The 18,408-nt window shown below is 40.5% G+C and overlaps 1 protein-coding gene across 1 annotated transcript in view; it reads right to left on the bottom strand.

Annotated features, from left to right (window-relative positions):
• cdh13 (cadherin 13, H-cadherin (heart)) overlaps positions 1-18,408 on the bottom strand; it is a 266,013-nt gene that overhangs the window by 41,413 nt on the left and 206,192 nt on the right. The window contains exon 10 of the mRNA XM_080475644.1: positions 2,747-2,889. Coding sequence (XP_080331770.1) covers positions 2,747-2,889 — 143 coding nt within the window. The remainder of the gene's footprint in view (positions 1-2,746; positions 2,890-18,408) is intronic.

Genomic DNA, 18,408 nt, shown 5'->3' with positions numbered 1-18,408 from the left:
TGCTCCCATGCTGTTATCCGGGAGCTCAGGTCGTTCTGGTGCTAACTGTACAAAAACACTCACCCAGAGTATACTTCAAATTAACACACGGCATCATACAAGCTTGAACTGGCTATGAGACTGGCCTGCAGCAAAAACAAGGAGAAAATTCTCAATTCAGACCCGGTCTTAACACTTTCAAGGAGAAGCTTTTAAGTAAGATTATCAGTTCAGGGTTTATGCATTAGCTGTGATATAAAACAGTGTGGTGTCTAACCCAGGGGTGTCAAACACATTTTAGTTCAGGGCCACAAACAGCCCAAAATGTTGATATTTTCTACAAAACCAAACGATTAGTACAGAAATGACTACAATCTCAACATTTTAATGAAACATTCTCACGCAAATACAGTGAAATGTCCAGAGAAAGCTTCTCCTCCAGCCGGTGCATTATGCATGTTTTTACAAACTCACCCTGATAGCATGGCTTTGAGGCTAATGCTCGTTCGCTGTCTTTCATGACAGCATCACTGATATCTCAGTTCGGGTTTCAGTGTTTTGTTGTTTCTGCTACTCTTAAGAAATTTGTTATGAAATCTGTTTTCTTTGCCTGATGTTTGTCCGGTTTATTTTTCGCATATTCTAAAATGTTGCCTCAGTCGTTTTTGCAAACTTTTGCATCTACAATACAAGTTGAATTCTCCTTTAACCTGTTTTTGATTGTGTAACATAGGTTTACAGTTTCCATTCTCTCTCCCACACTTCTTCTGTCGAGCAGAGGGTATAAGAATTCATCGGAGGGCTCCACATACATATAATGATGAAGATGTAAGGGTCAATCGATATCCTGTTGGTTGTGCACACAAGAGGAAGTTATCATACCATCGTTGCTCAAATCACAATGGGGAAAGAGCAAATTTGTCCTGTCATTGCCAATGCATGCAAGGAAAAGAAAAAAAGAAGAGTTGAGACCCAGGTCAAGCAGGCATTAGTATTCTGCTCATATTTTTAAGCACATGTACAAACTCAAACATTGACGATAAGTTGCTTAAGGGCTGGGAGCTGAGATTTGTATGGTTCCCCTCGCCTTTATCTGACGAGGTGCTAGAGAAGCTGCAGGGACACTTGCAATCTGATTCCAGTTGCATCTTAGATTTAAATTTTATATCTTGCTGTGTTATATTTTGGCTCAGGGAGAGCACTGTTCACTGCTGATTCAGACTGAAATCTCTCAACATCTACAGAATGGATGACCATAAATGTGACATTCATGATGGCCCACAGGAAGAACAGCAATGATTTTTTTTGCCATTGCTCCCGGAGGTCAAACTTTTATTTATTTTTTTATCTGCAGATATATTGTATTTTATCTTAGCACAACTTTGCTTCAACTCTGCTGAATCAATGACTGATTTTTTTCCTGTCGTTCCAGCTTGAAAGTGACATTTATGATTTTAATCTAAAACTCTCAAATTCTTGGATTGACTGGGTACATGACAGGAAGTCAGCTGAAAGTGTTTTATTTAGGAAATTCACCCTAGATGTTGTATGCTGCTTCTGTCAGAGCAAATCCACTTTGCAGAGAATCAACGGAGATTGTATTTACCGTGGGGTGGAGGGGCGAGACAACTCTAACACATAATGTCAGAGGGGGTTCAGTTATGAACACATACTCACGGCTGAAATGAAGCATTAACTTTCACTAATCAAAATAAAAAAGTATGTCACGTCAAAACTCTGAGATTATGTAATAAATTGCCTGGTCCCGCTATTCTAAAAACCTTTTGAGAGGTATTATTCAATGGAGTCCTTCTTATTCCGTCCCCAATACAAATCTTGCTCCCGCTTCTCTCCATTCCTCTTCCTTTACACTGATTCCTCACCCACTTGCCCGGCTCTATATCTTTTTCTTGTTATCATCTCTTATGTCCCTTCCTTTCTCTACTTTGCCTGACCCTTCCACCTCCTCCCACCTTCTCCTCCTGCCCCATCATTACTCCTCTTTCAGCGCTCATCCTTCTAAGGCTGCCGAATTCCCCAGCACAACAGTGCTATTCTGCTGCCTACTAATAGAAATCCCTCAGTTCCTCTAATGGATCTGTCAGAATCTCCAGAGCGCAGGAGACCAGATGGATTGATAGGAGGAGGGAGAGGGAGAGAAAGAGACGGAGAAAAAGGGACAAAGAGCGGGAGAGACACAGAGATGATGATGAGACAGCGAGAGAACCAAAGGGGGGAGAGGGGGGATAGAAGCATTAGGGCTCTCAACACTTTTATCTGCACCTTGGAAAGTCTCAAAGCTTGGGCTCCAGTGACACTGCCAACCAGCCACCATATGGTCCGACAGACACCGTGCCACTTAAGGCCATCCCATTGTCGCTATGGGATAATGACAGTTTCAGAGTGACGAGGTGAAGTCCACAGACAGGGGTGAGCCTTTTCCAAGAGCGCTCTGCGTCTGCACCGACACTCCTCACCCAGGGGGGATTCTTTGCAACATGAAAATGAGAATAACCCGACTGGCAGAGACAAAGTTGTCACGTTGCCACTTGCATAAAGAGGATGGTAAAATGATGGTGATGCTGTGTGAACATACTTGAATCACTTCTTCAGATCCATGAAATGGCGAGCAGCTGTTTAAACCAACCAGAAATAAACTGCCGCCTAATTAAACTGACAGTTTCAGAGATGAACTTAAATCCCTTACTAGATATTTGTATTTAACTACCATCTATAACTATGTAACAGTGGGGAAATGGCAGCTTACCGTTGTCCGTGGCGATGAAGACGGCTGTGTATTTGTTGTCGTGGACATACGGAGACTCGCGGTCCAGCGAGGCTGAAGTGTTGACAGTTCCTCTGACAGGGTTCACACTCAGCCAGCCTGCTGGGTCTCTCAGAACAGCATACCTGCAATTTAAAAAAAAATAAAAAATTAATAAATTTAATCATCAATGTCATAAAGGCAAAAAAAAAAAACTTGTTTGAAATTTCCTCGTCACTTTTTAATCCTCTCAGAAACATCAATGACACTGGACATAAACTATTGTTCAAAAATACAAATCTTGCTGAAATGTCTTAATATTACAGTGATACAAAATTTGCACGCTGTTCTCTGATATATTCCATGCAATTTTCCGGACTTTCATGTATTTTCTTGGGGAACTTCACAGGTAACTGTGAAATTGCTCCAGTAGCCTTGCAAACAATCCTGAGGGATTATTTTAGGTCTACAGAAAGAACATGAAAGTGACATTCTCTGGAAATATAGCACATTTTTGGTGAAGGTTGTTTGTCGTTTTTCAAAGTTAAGGCAATGACACCATTTTATTGTGCTTCAAAGTAGAAAATTGGATATTTAGAGAACAGTTCTGCTTCTATTCAACAGCAATGCTGCACGTGTCAAACATTGCACGGTGGTTATTGTTGTTTCTGGAACTGAGCGCTTCTTTTTATAGCGCGATACCATGACACCGGCAAATTATACTGCAGGTGCAACGACTTGGAATCAGCCTTTGATTAAAAAAATTTTTGGGGGGGAAAGCTGAAAAAGCCTCTAAAATTCCTGGAGTAATAAATATTGTGATCATAAAGGTGTGATTTTCTGATGAGTCTGAACATGTCTGTTATTTGGAGAGGATAGGAAGAGGCAGATGTTTGAGTTTTACTGGTTAGACTGCTAACCATCTTTTCATCATTTTCTTATATATCTTATGTGCCTGTTTTGTCTGAAACGTTTTATGCTGCCTGTCTTTGGCCAGGACACTCTTGAAAAGGAGATCTTTACTCTCGCCGAGGTTTTATTTTTTGTTTCTTTCGAGTTAAATAAAATAAATAAATAAAATGTAAGACACTGGAGTATTGGAATCAAAATTCTAAAACAAGTAGATTGCAATTTGATTAGATATCACCACCTGAAGAGCTGAGGTCTAAAGACAGTGAGGACCTCTCCAAATATTGTGTAGGCAAGCTGCCAAGCCGGCGTTGCTCTGAAAACTGAAGAGGAGATCGCGACCTTGCTAATGTGGCCACTCAGTCGGCCACTGATGGCTGCTGGACGGTGATTGGAAGGGTCTTGCATCTGTGCTCACATCACATTTTAAATTTTTTTTTTATATACACACATCGGCATGCACACACAAGCGTGTGTTGTAGATACGTGCGCTCACGTCAAGCGAAACAGTGCTCATACATGTGCAGAAAGCAGGCGCAAGGAGTCGAGTATCTCAAGCACACGCACGCGCACGCAGACGCACACACACACGCACTACAGACTTTCGCCAGCACAAGGCCACTCTTTTCCAAAGTGCTCCGTAGTAGACAAATTGTCTTTGAAATGGAGCTCTTCAGCTAACAGAGCGCGACAAAGCCTTGGGAAATGGCTTTGCAATCAACCTCTGCTCACACCTTTCCCCTCCCACTCTCGCTCTCTCACCCACGTACTTTACACTTTCCCTGCGAGCGATCACTACTGTTAACCAACACATATGTTTTACGGTGACAGGAGAGACAATGCCGGGAGGCCGAACGCATTATTATTAATGACACATCCGTCAACGCGCGCACAGATACATGCTAATTCATGCACACGTTGGGGATCGGCGGGATTCATGAGGCCAACTGCTCCAGTGCAACTGAACCGGACTCGCAGGTTATTAACTTCTATATGCCTCACACCTCCTGTCACTGACGACACTATCAGACACACTCCGTGGTCTCAGCGTTACATCACTGTTTCATCATCTACACACTGTGCCGGAAAATCCACACGTACATAATCATGGAGAAAGTTATTTTTAGAGCATCAGCCCTCAAGTATTCCAGTGTGCAACTTTGCATATAAGCCTGTCCAGTGTGATGACATCAACAAAACTACTGGATAATGTTTTGATATTTGAAACCATGCCAACTGATAGGCAGAAACAGCAGCGCAAATATTATAAAAGCTTTTTGGGATTATTCGTCACTGTTAGGACATGTACTTGTTTCAAAGTGATAATGAAACCATTATTACTAAATAGATAAACCATTACAACTACTAAACCAATTCCCATTAGGCCCCAAATTGTTTTTTTTTTTTTTTAAGTCACTTTAATTAAGGCTTGTATTTACCTTTCTTTACATATAAATTCACCAACATACCTTGACAAGTATCAGTGTAAGAACTTTTTGAAATTTACTATGTGAATTATTCAAGTTATTTGGTTATCTGCACCACATGCCACAAGTAAATGTAATTCAGAAAAGGCTGCCTAAACAATTATATGTTTTTAGATATTGTTTGGTATAGGAAAAGTTTGGTTTAAGCTGTGCTGCCAAAATCCCAAGTCGGTGTCATTGCAAGACTTGACTTCTGTATACTAACTAATAAACGGGGCGAAATAAGATAAATGGGAAATGACAGAAAGAAAAGGCTAAGGACAGGGAACTAAACAGTTCTATAAACTAAAGGAATATCCAAGGGTTTAGGCCAGGGGTGTCAAACATAAGGCCCGTGGGCCAAAACTGTCCCGTGAGCGGGAAAGCAAGCAAATCATAAAATGGGTAAAGGAAGCGTTGAAATTTGTGTGGCCCCTGAACTAAAGTGTGTTTGACACTCCTGGTTTTGGGAATTTTTGCTCCATGTCATGTGATTCTTCCTATAGTTTATACAAATTCAAGTATTGACAGTAAACACTATTTAAAAGAATGGACACTTCCTGTATACATTTCGACATGCTATGTAGAGTGAAGTAATCTACCCCACGTGGATGATGGTTGAAATCTTGAACCATGCACATGCACATTTTTCCCTTTAACTATTTGAGACATGACTGTTAACAAAAGAGGCTATTATGTTATTTTTCCTACGATAAAAGATCTGAAGGAGCGTAACATTTCTGCCTACTTTGGCGCAGGCTCAAAGGTAACCGCTAAATGAGTCGGATCTACTGTTTCTCCTCTCTGTGAAAACATAGGGACAGTCCATTAGAGCCCTTTAAAGGGCAAATTAGGAAGACATTAAAAAGCCATTAGGAATATTCATATCTGGCTCAATGTGTTTATCTCCAAAACCAGAAAGGGGCCCAAACAAATCAGTCAACAAATGAGACAGAGCACAAACACAACGTGCACGCATGTCTTTATTTAGCCACAGACAGACTCACGTTAAGCACACAGAAAGTCAAAACACACAACGTAAAGTCAACATATCCTGCATATATGATCTGCTTTCATAGTGAAATGAGTCTTAATAGAGCGCTGACATTTTCTTTTTTTGCTCACGTTTTGTAAATGCAGCATTCTGAGGCTCAGCCTGTGACCCCAGTGTTACAGCGAGGTGACTATAATATTGCAGTTTCCGCTGGACTGCAGAGTCGCACCCTTAGGGGACCTTACTGTGTGCCTGCATAGCTGGTATCAGCACCCGGTTAGTGTGTGTGTGTGTGTGTGTGTGTGTGTGTACGTAAGGGATTGACTTTAGCTGTAAGAGGACACAGAGGAGGCTGATCTGGGATGGCAGACATCTGCTGCAACTGTCTGACTGTCAAAGTGTCTTATTAAAGGTGATCCAGGGCCTGACACGTACCACAATATGAAGCAATGCGAGTTTTAAAACTTTTCTTTGTAAGGCAGCCATCCTTTACGTGTTGTTAAAAACAAAGCGGTTCTCAGATTTGCTGCTTATAAACCGAAAAAACTGAATCTATAAAAAAAAATTGGACTTCCTTCAAATCCTGTTTTGCAATGTCAAAACTTTGGAGGTAAAAACCAAAAGAAATACAATTCCAAGAGCAGAAGACCAAAGTCCAACATGCAGCTTAGTGAAACTAAAGCGAGAATGTTATCCGACACATGCTGCGCAAAGTAACTAATCTATGTTGACAGTTAATCCTGAAGTTTTAATCTGACTGTCGGCCTGGTGAATGTGTGAGACAGATGCGTTCTTTCCAACTCTGATCGCAGCCTTGTTCCTTTTGTTTTCCAGACAACTCAAAGGGATCTGGGAGCAGGAGGGAGAAAGAGGCTTTGCCGCCCACTTGTAATCCAGTTACATCAGGAGCAAAAATGCTGGCACACGCTGTGCGCAGCTGCGATTGTGTTTGTGTGTCAATAAGCAGGTGTGGGTGGGGCGCAGAGACCAGAGGAGACAATTTGCAGTAAAAGCTGATTTAGACGGGAAGATCGAGATTGAGTCGCGAGCGCTGCAAAGGAACGCGCTTTTGCATATACGCTGATGATTGCTCTTGTTTGGGTTCACTTAAGTAAGATGTTCCCGGCACCTCATTGGAGCGGTACTTTATGTATGTAAATTGTTGTTTGTGCAGCCTTGTTCTAAATGCACATTGTGTAGTGGTTGTTTTCACCATGTTTGAAGTTTCCAGGGCACTTAATCAGCAGAGTATCTTATTTTTGACTCTTGTTCCGCTGAATTAAATACACTTTTCTTGGGGAGGCTTTCAAGTCCACAGGAGGTAAGGGACATGTTGAATAAAAGTTTATTTGTAGTCACATAAAGCCCAGTCGATTACCAGGGTGATGTTGTATTACAAACACAAATATCATTAACTCCTATTTAGAACAACACGTTAAGTGTACTTTACAAAGCCAACAATGTATCTGGATGCAAACTATTTGCAGAAGCCTCTCGTTTCACAGAATTCCTTGTGTGCAGCACAGTGTCTTCATGAAAGGGAGGTTGAACCATTTGGCTTCCCCAAAACATCATCAATAATCCAATACTTCTGACTTGAACGTATACAGTGGCGTATGGTAAAGAAAGGTAAATAAACTATTTACAGTATTTGGGAATATGTAAGAATGTGTTTCGGCTTCGACATGTACACAATATTAAACGTGTACACTGTTGTAGTATTCGCCGTGAAGCTGTGGAATTAATTCAAAGTTACAGTTCAGACTGATGATGAGAGAAAGGAAAAATCATTAATTATGGTAACTGTTATGTTATTTAAACCTTTCCTTTGTTTTTGTCTTTCTTCTTTTGTTGTCGTTTTTGGGTTTTTGTTTGTAAGTCTTCTCGGTTATGCCGGAGAACTTTTATCATAAGAATGAAACAGCCACTGGCGCCAGCCTCCTCCTTTTCTGGGTCATTGAAAGTGAACAGTATCTATACATGTTTGCATTTTATGTGATGAACTATGAAAAGAAATAAACCATTCGTTCATTCATTCATTCAATTAACTTTTACCTTCATGTGCCAATATCAAATGATTTTGTGAATGAATGAATGAATGAATGAATGAATCAATCAATCAATCAATCAATACCACAGTACTTTTCATACAAATAATAGAAATCACCAAAAAATACAAATTATTTCTTCCTTTCCCACCCCCCAACACACATTAGTATAATAAAATAATAATATTTTATATATAAGTTTTATATTTTTATATAGAGTTAATAATGTGTCTACACATAGTTTGGTGAACAAAACAAGTTCTGGACAAACACAACCTTAAATGGGACATTCTTCTCAGTACATCCATTAAATTTAATTAAACTAGATAATGGTAATATAACACAAAGCCTGGTTAAAAAGGTGAGTCTTTTAAAAGGTCAACGTCCTGCTGATTCTGCATCATGTATTTGTTACCATTTCACTTGTTTGAACAAACATGATCGGTCACTTCCGTCCTGACCTGTGAGTCGCTGGCACAGCAAGAGCAACTCCAGTTTCAGTGTTTTGCCCAAGGACACTCTGACAGGCGAGCAGAAGGAGATGGGGTTCGAACAGCTAACCTTGGATTTGGAAGACGACGCATTTTATCAAACAAGCCGCAGCCGCCCACGTCCAATTATCTTTCCACTCAAATGTTTCTCAAGCCAGTCAGTCACTGCAGCCCCGTCCTTTGGATATCATTGTGAAATTGTCATTCTGAGGGAGACTCTCCAACTTTCCCATCAGCCAGGACCACATCGCTTTATCACCACTGCCGTCCGGATTACAGAGGTCTCCGACCATAATTTGGCTCATTGCTTGAAACCGTTTCACATCGCTAAAGTAGGTTTATTTTACAACATTTTCATAAACTTTTTTTTTTTTTTTTAAACATCCATCTTGCAGTGTACCTCAGGCAGGTCTTCAGTCAATCTTCAGTCAATCACAGGGCAGGCGACACCAACGACCTGCTGCACATAGACAAACACCTGCACATGCACCATGATTGACTGGGATGCTGTATAAAGCATCCTAATGTTCAGGTGAAAATCGATTGCACTTTCAGTTCGCACGTGTTTTACATGTGAGTAAGAATAATACCACAAAGGGCATCACGTACAAACACGAGACACAAACCTCAGTGCGCCCAATGAGTAGATAAGCTTCCCCACGTGTGAGCGTCCATTTTTAAACCATGAAAAGTTTCCGAACACCAATGATTGTAACAGTCAAACATTTGTGAGAAAAGCAGGGAAAATCCATTTAGGAAAACATCTAGTCACAACACAGAAGATTGTTTTCATTTTAGGAATTCCTAATTCTTTAAGCTTCAACAACATAAAAACAGCCAGCGGCACCAAATTTACTCACCTTAAAAAATGTCACAATTTTCTTTTTAGGATCTCACGTGTTGTTAATGATGAAGTACATGAAGCAGGGTTAAGTGTTCAAAGTGAATTATTATAATACAAGAGATCGCAGTCTATACTTGCACCCTATCATCATTCAACACTATTGTTCCCTCAAAGATGACAAAACCTTTCCCAAATGACTAATCCACTCCAGAGATTCATTATTGCGCCTCCAAAACTCAGACAGACTCAAAACTGGTCAAAAGCTGTTGAGACGGAGACTGTAAGTCAAGTTTTGCCCTGAAGCTCACATTTCCCATATTGTAACTACAGAAGTGTCTTTCACTTGACTCTCCCTGTTTCTGAAAGGGCAGTTTAGTTTCAGATTGTAAAACCTAAAAAACATCCAATATGAAGGTCCCGCCATGTCCCCTGAGGACATCGTACAAGCTTTTAGTGTAGGTGTAACATCTGTGTAGTATCTCATTTTACATGAGTCTGACCTTTTCCTAATAAAGCTTGAATTGTCTAATCCACGAGTCTGCAACCTATATTTCTTTTTGGTTTTTTTATGTGATTATCCAACAGATACAATTTGTCTGGAGCCGCGAAACATGCTAATGATCTGAAATGAAAAAAAAAGCATTCATGAAATTCCATTGGAGTTCCATTTTAGATATACTTTATCTTACTTTTTTTTTTTTTTTTTTGCTTTTGGGATCATTTTTGCAAACTTTCTTCTTTTTTGCTGTTCATGTTTATGCATCTTGACTAGTTTAGCAATTTTTATTTATAATTGTAGCTATATTTTTCTTTCTCTTTTCAATGATTCTGTCATTTTAGATGTTTTTCCTATTTTGGAGGGAATTTCTGAGTAGCTTTAGCTATTTTGGCCATTTTTCGTAATTTCGGCTGTTTTCTCTTTTTTGTCGTCTTTAGCCGTTTTTAGCCAGGAGATGAGACCTTTACTTTGAAAAACAGTGCGGTATGTATATAAAATATATATGAATACAAACTGTTTCAGGGAGCCACTACAGAGGGGCTGAGGAACCTCGCGTGGCTCCAGAGCCGCAGGTTGCAAACCACTGCTCTGATCCATCTGTTGGCCAAGTTGTTGATCTTCAACATTTTGACGCCCAACCTTGTTTGTGCATACCATTTAGTTCTTTACCAACTTTCAATCCCACAAGCTAATTAAATAACTGTAGGGAACACATGTTTATCGGAGATTGTTTTGTCAAATCCACGGCCTACCGTATCAGGCCTGAAACATCGGGTCAGAGTCCACAGGAAACTCCCGAGGCAAGCAAACACCAAAACTCATCTGTCTCTCTCCTAAAGCTGTTTTCCAGCCGGACCTGTGTGGGATTTATTAAGGTGTGATATATATTCACGCTCTCTCCTCCCTAAAGGAATGTGCATAATTAATGTTCTCTAAGCATCCATAACAATAGAGCAACTGTTTAGGTCGTAAACACTCTCGCTTCAAGAAGTAAATTGTTTTGGAGTTGCGAGGCACTCACTGCTGACCTCAGCGAGATTTAAGGGGTCAAAGAAACACATACTGAATATAAAGATACATGCAAACAGTGAGCTTCCGCTTATGTATTTATATTACTGTGCTAATTAGTAGTAATCCTTAGATTTTCTACTTCACTTTGGGTGTGACCTCAGTATTCAAATACAATTGTGTGGAAAACATCCTTTATCTTGAGTAACATAGTTGATTACCTACACGCCTATATCCGGGTGCTGCAGGCATCACTGCATATTCAGTAGTGTGTATGTTCCTCACAGGTATATAATGAATATATTGTAGGTAGGAGCACTGGAAAGCCTGGAAGCTAAACTACTGTTTGTGTGATGAAAACATCCAGCAATAAGGACGAGATAGTGATGCAAAAATGACAAAAAAGATCAGTATCAAAAAAAACAAAAAGAAATATAAAACAGCTCCTGTGATTCCCAGATGTGGCTAAAACATAATGATTTGAAACACTACTTCAAAGTGGACATAAAGCTGTTGAATTTATTTTTTATATTTAACTTCTCGAGATTCTGCATGTTCTGACTATGGAAACAACAGATCTGAGATAGTTAAGAATTAACAGAATCATTTATTAAACAAAGACAATCTCACCACATGGTCAGCTGCACAGGTCACGGCTGTGCCCCCCCCCGCCCCGCCCCAGCTTAAGGATGGGAAAGAGAGATTCTTCCCAAACATTGACTTTTGAATCAGAGAGGCGGTTCTCCTTCTGTCTCTGTGAACCGCCTCCTGTGACCACTTCCTGTTTTACACTCTCCGCCAATCACAACGGACTCTGTTCTTGAGGCGGGCTCAAGTTTGCAGTCACTTCCTTGTTTACACATCAAACAGGCTGTTGTCTGAGTATCAGCGAAATCACATGGTACAAAATGGAGGAAAATACATGGTCGAATGCAAAGCTTTCGTTTCTGTAACAGTGAAGCTAAAATGGCAGACTGCATGGAAGAATTTAAGTTAAAAATAATCTGACAAAGCTAATTTGAATATGTAAATGGGTCGAGGCTTGGGCATATATGAAGAGCGGGAAAGGGCATGTGCCTCCAGTCACTCTGATCACATGATGAGATGACCGGTGGGCACTCGTCACTGAATACAATTTGATTCTAATTATTTTCACTCGCCGGAATCCACCTTTATAGATATGAATCAGAAGTGTCACACGAGGTTGCGTCTGGTTATTTTAAGTGTCAGTGCTCCTTGCAACTCAGACAAGTGCAGACTCACACTCTTGATGGGCAATATTACAGAAAAGAAAACAAAAAAGATAATATTCCTTTCTCTAACTCTCAATCTCGACGTTTCTTTGACTTTCTCACCGTCTGTCCCGACGCTTGGCTGGATCATACTTTATCTGACTGTCTTTATCAGTCCCTCCATCACTTTCTTCTCTCTCTCTCTCCTGCCAGCAAGATCTTTAACTGATTGGGGTCTGACTTACTAAGAGAAAGGAAACGGCGCAGAGCCAAATTTAACAGTCTGTTTCTATCTCGGCACTGCTGACTGTGTGTGAGCAACTGATATGAGAACATCAGTCAGGAGACGCAGCGAAAGTGCAGGGGTCGTGCCGACTTGTGTTTGGCTGTAACAGCGGTACACTTCATCCAAATTTGTGGCTGGCAAAGTGCGAAGAAGCAGCAAAGAAGGAGAGAGAGTGAGATAAGGAGGTGGATGAAGACTGGCGATAAGACAGAGATGCATGAGAGTGGAACTGTGAATAAGCGTTTAATGAAAATAAAGCTTTGGCCTGCTCTCTCGCTGACTTGTCCCCTGTGCTGGCTTTACTTCTCTGCCGGTGATCTGAGACCAGTCAGAGTCCCATATTGGCGCAAGCTTGGCCAATCGGTACCAACCAGACAAAAACTATTTCAGAAGCAGTATTTGTCAAGTCAATGCGATTCATGCTGTGAAATGATTACGACTGTGGAGTAACTTATCTGGTAAAGTAACCAAAGGGTTACTTTTGATTGCTGTGACACATTGGCTGAACTGAGTTAAATGATGGATTCACTCATAAGGCTGAAGTTAAAATAGTAAGAGGGAGGAAAATACTAAACGACAAGTGAAAATTTTGTGAAAAATGACAGCAGTTTTTAAATAAATATTAATGAGCTGAGTAGCAAGAAAACAACTGAGACACACAAGCATGCAGACTTCAGAAACAGACATTTTTTTGTGTGTGTTTCAGAAACATTCTGTGCTTACACGGCAACGTTTTGAAAACTATGCACCTTTAAACAAAAACAGAAGAAATGCTGAAAACAATGTCATTAGCATGCCAGGTCATGAGTTGGCGCTGTTTTTGTAATGAAACCACACTTATCAACAATTTTGGATTACTATTACAGGTGACTGTCAACTATAAAAGTACGAAGTCGCGGGATAATTCCTATCTATCTATCTATCTATCTATCTATCTATCTATCTATCTATCTATCTATCTATCTATCTATCTATCTATCTATCTATCTATCTATCTATCTGCAGTAGAACCATTTACTATAGTTGTGGTGGGCATGTGCAGTAGCAGCCCTTTCAAAATGTTCCGCGTTCCCCCATTTCCACGGAAGGAGCATTTTTCAAAAAATTGCGTTTTCAGTGGCTCCGAGCACCCAAGACACAACGAAAAGCTTTCCGTTTGCACTTGGTACATAAAGTTTTGGTTCTTACCCTGGGTGTGAGGGATCCAAGCGCAATTCTATTATTTGAGGATATTAGAGAGACAAGCTTGTCTTCAGAAGCTTTCACGATTCCCACCACTGTCAGATCACTACCATAGGTACCTGAAATTTGACCTCTCGCATGTGAACTATGAAAGAGTTGGGTTGAATGCGGAAATGTTACTTCCCCAATGGAATAACTCAGACCCAAACAAGTTAAAGAATAAAAGATAACAATATGCCTCAATGAAAACACTGGTCAAGACCAGCAGGTGTTTCATCAGACTACGGGCTGATTCGTTTCATCTTGGCTCTTTGCACGCCTCTGCAGCAGCAACACACAGGTATATGCAGATTAGGAAGTTAAAAGTTTTCGTATTTTAAATGAATTAGCTTTATTTACATTTTCTGCCCTCCAGGCATGCAAGAACAGCTTGCCCAGCATGACTGCCCTTACTTCATCAGACACCACTGAGATCTAACAGTAATTGACCTTTTGAGTTTGACAAGCCACGACACCGGTGCTTCAATAAAGTTCTCCATTGACTTTATCATTGTGCATCTACAACTACGTTTTACACTGATGTGCATATAAAGTAAAACTTTGCAGAAGTGTGAAAAAAAAACAATGTAGTCAGAACAAAATTTCTTTCTATCCAATCATTTAGTTTTTCTTATATGTTAACAAAGCAAACATAAAAAATATATAAATGATGAAGGTGTAGTAACATTAATGGATGTACTCCAAAAGGATTGAACATTGACTACTTGAAGATGAGAAGTATGATTGTTTGGGGAAAAGTAGTTGCAGTAACTGGTGGTTCCGCCCAGAATTGCAATGGATGTCATCATAATTGGTTTTAGGGCCACATAAATAACAGCTTGTATGATTACTTCAAACGTTTGTTGCCAGTAGAAACTAACTGAAGAAGATGATTAATTACAGAGTAGACTGTGTCTTTATGTATTCATGGTGAACAATTAATTCCATCTCCTCATAATACTCTTATATATACCACACGCACACAGACGCACGCACACTTTTGGTACATTTGTTCTGATCACATTTAAGTAAGCGTTTATGTTTTTCTTTCTCCCTCTTCAACACATAGAAAGGAAGAAAAAAAAAGAAGTGACAAAGTGGTTCTGAAGTATACTGCGTTTGAGCCATAAGTGACTTCTTAAGTATGGCCTACAAGGACTTCAGTCGGCCTCTCCGGGCTGGATTTCAACTTTAAACTCCGCTGAGCCGCCCACTTTGAGGCCAACCATTGCTCAGGGCCAGGTAGACAAATTACCCATGTCACACCTGTTCATATTTCTGCTCTGTATCAGCACAGTGCAGCAGGTCTACACAGCTCAAATAAATGTGGCAGCAGAGAGAAAGGAAAAAAAAATAAAAAATGCCAATGCCAGCACACGTGGCGTCAATCATCTGTCAAACAGATTCACAAGACATTTTTGGGTAAAGCATAAGAACTCGGTATTCGGCGTGTAACCTTTTTCTCCATCACAGCGTATACAATGCTGCATTCACATAGGAGTGATAGTCAAAGTACTAAGTAGTAAGTAAAGTGGCAATCATGGACACTTACAACTACTTAGAAATGTGTCTTTTGTCAACGCCTGCTGTTAGCATGTGGGTAGCCAACATGGAGAAAGTGGCTACCCGTATGCAACCAAACTGAGTGATGAATCACGGAAAGAAAGGAGTGAAATTCTTTGCCTTTTGACCATCACTTCCTGGGCAGGCCCTTTCTGCTCTGACTGTCTCCGCCCGTGTCCCCATCTTAGCATCGGACCACGATAGAATCGTGACTAAATACAGATATTCAACCAAAACCAACATCTGAGATGCCTCAAAAACAACAAAAAATGAAAAGAAAAAGCCTCAAATCCTCTTTTCAGTCTGTTGATTGTTTGCAGCGAGCCAGGTAAAGTCTAGAAGAGGCTCTCTGCCAGCTCCGCGCAACAACTGCAGACGCTCCTCGGAGTGCGCTAAACAAAGAGCCACTGTCGATTGAGCGGGGCGCACAGGGAGACGGAGGGCCTGAAATTCAAAGATGAAAATGAATGGTTTGCACTGTCAATATTTGGCAGGAACATGGAGTGTGTCAGAGAGTGTGTGGAGACACTTCTTTGACACATGAGTGCACAGAGGACGGCACACCGGCTTTGTACCGGAGTGTATCTGCGCATACACATGGAGTGACACCATTGAGTGCAACATCATTTTCATAAATTACCAAGCTTGAGTAACACAACACAGAACAAAAAAAAGTTATTATCATAATAAGGTGCAAAGTAGCAACCCTTTGCATTGGTTGAAAACCATAACCCTGTAATTAACAGCAAGGAAAGCAATTTACTCCTGCTTCATTGCACAGCATTCCTCTCTCCCTGTTCCTCTTGGCATCATTTCGGATTGTTTTAATTATTTGCTGGCAAACTGGCTGTGCGACCAAAGCCTCTCCCAGCCCCCACTCTTCCATCTATGTCGCTCTCACCCACTCACTTGCTCTCGCTTCCTTTTTTCCCCACCACGCGTTTGGCACGACTTTACTCAGCTGCTCGAAATGAGAAACAAATCTAAACATCTGATTAGCCAGTAATCAGTTCCTTCACATCCCAGAAGGACACGGGGAAGAGACGTGGTGGGGGTGGGGGTGGGGGCGTTGGAGGAGACGGTATGACTCAGCCTGCTTGGCTGAGCATCGCAAACCTCAGCGTGTAAACCTTCAACTTGTATCCTCGAAACTGCCTCCAAGACGGCTCATTTTCTGCTTCCAGGTGATGCAATGCGTTTTCAACCAGCATCTACATCAGTCAGATACTGGATGGCACCTTTGTAGAGTGGAAGGGAGGGAAAGGTAATCGCACCCCTGGGGCAAATGTAACTTTGATTCTATTTCACCATGGAGACAGTGCAATCTCTCTTAAATGACTGAGATTTACATTCCTCCTCTACGACCACAACAGCTTGGAAATAAAAAAAAAAAAACATGCCGGCATTTGATCACATGTAAAACACTATGATATACATTTGGCCTGATATTCATCTGTGCTGATGTTTCTTATATCGACCCTGAAAATCACTGGTAGACATAAGACCATTCTGCAGCCGATTCGACTCCAAAGAAGTAATCTCTGATTACAATTCGTCCACTAACTGAACCGAACATCACCATGACGCCTCAATAAACATACACTGCTTTTTCTTTTCTTCTTTTTTTTTTTTTTTGAAAAATTCAATTTCATGGAGAAACAGCAAAATAATCCTTCTCAAATGCCTATTACTGGAACTGACGTGTTTCCCATTGCACAAATGATCTGGGTGCATATTTTGGCTCTGCATATTTCATAAATGCTGGAAATGAGTTGCGATTTCAAACTGTCGCTACTTTGCAAGAACTTTGCATGAAGTGCAAATAAAAAAAAATTCATTATGTTGCAGTTGTGTCACATGAATGTCCATGCTGAACAACGATTGAAAGGAAAGTCTGATATCAACAATGAGATCATTGGATAATATATTAGGGTGGAATATTTTACTACAAAACTGCAGAAATGAGTCTTTGTGTCCCATCTGGAGAACATTTGGGATTGTACATCTCATCTTTTGCCTATTGCTATTCTATGTGCTGAACTGAGCCACCACATAAAGACTGTGTGATCATTATCAGTTAACATACGCCGTGGCATATGCCATTTTGATGCCATTTCACAGCAGAGACGTCAAAATCAAGTTTATAAAGGGATTCACATTCCAGCCCGTCCACGAGTGGTGCAGTGAATTTCAATTAAAATGCCCGTTGTTTGTGCTACACAGTACATATCTTAACAACCATGAGATCACTGGTAGATGTGGGAGAACAGGGCTTTAGAAATGTGTGTTTTGGCGATTTGCCTTGATAGACGCAATCTAGGATTGTCTGTGGACTGAGCTGAAGTCCAATTTGAATAAACACCACGTGAACGTTCCTGATCATCCATCAGTACACATACACGGCGGCAAATGCTATTTCACAGTGAAAACAGCAAAAGCTGCCACAAATGCTTATTACAGAGAATGACGCAATTCAGACAAACGACACAGGGAAATAAGTTGAAATTTCATACTGTAGTTACCTTGCAAGAACCTTGTGTGCGGTTCATATAATACACCATCATTATTTCATAGTTTTGCCACATGATTGTCCGTGTTGGTTTACGAGGGGAGGAAACATCCTGACAGGACCTCACAAACGTGTGTTTTTGTCGAGTGTGCAGGACGATTTGACATCAGACAGGTATTATTATTATTAACTGAGCAACTAAATCAAGACTGCATGGACATTAATAGTAAACACACTCTGTGGCAAATGCCATTTTGATTGTATTTCACAGCAACAACAAACAAAAGCTTATTATTGAGATTCATATTGCTCTTTTTTTTTTTTAACAACTGATTTAAGTACATATTAAGGCTCTGCACACTCAGACAAAGAGTGCCGAGAATATAATAATAATCAAAAAAAAAGTTCTCTTTCAGAAAACTGCTTTGCTATGACACCATTGATCTCCCCATCTGATGTCTATGCATTACAAATGACTCCCCGTCTCATTTTCAGGAATATATTATCACTTTGTGTGGGTTTGTTTTGCAAAACCAAACAAGGGCAAGATGAATTTTAAAGCAAGTCACATGGAAGGCTCATTTTATCTTTATAA

The sequence above is a fragment of the Lipophrys pholis genome (assembly GCF_963383615.2).
Source record: "Lipophrys pholis genome assembly, chromosome: 11".
In the NCBI taxonomy this organism is placed as follows: domain Eukaryota; kingdom Metazoa; phylum Chordata; class Actinopteri; order Blenniiformes; family Blenniidae; genus Lipophrys; species Lipophrys pholis.
This window is presented reverse-complemented; position numbering and strand designations above follow the sequence as displayed.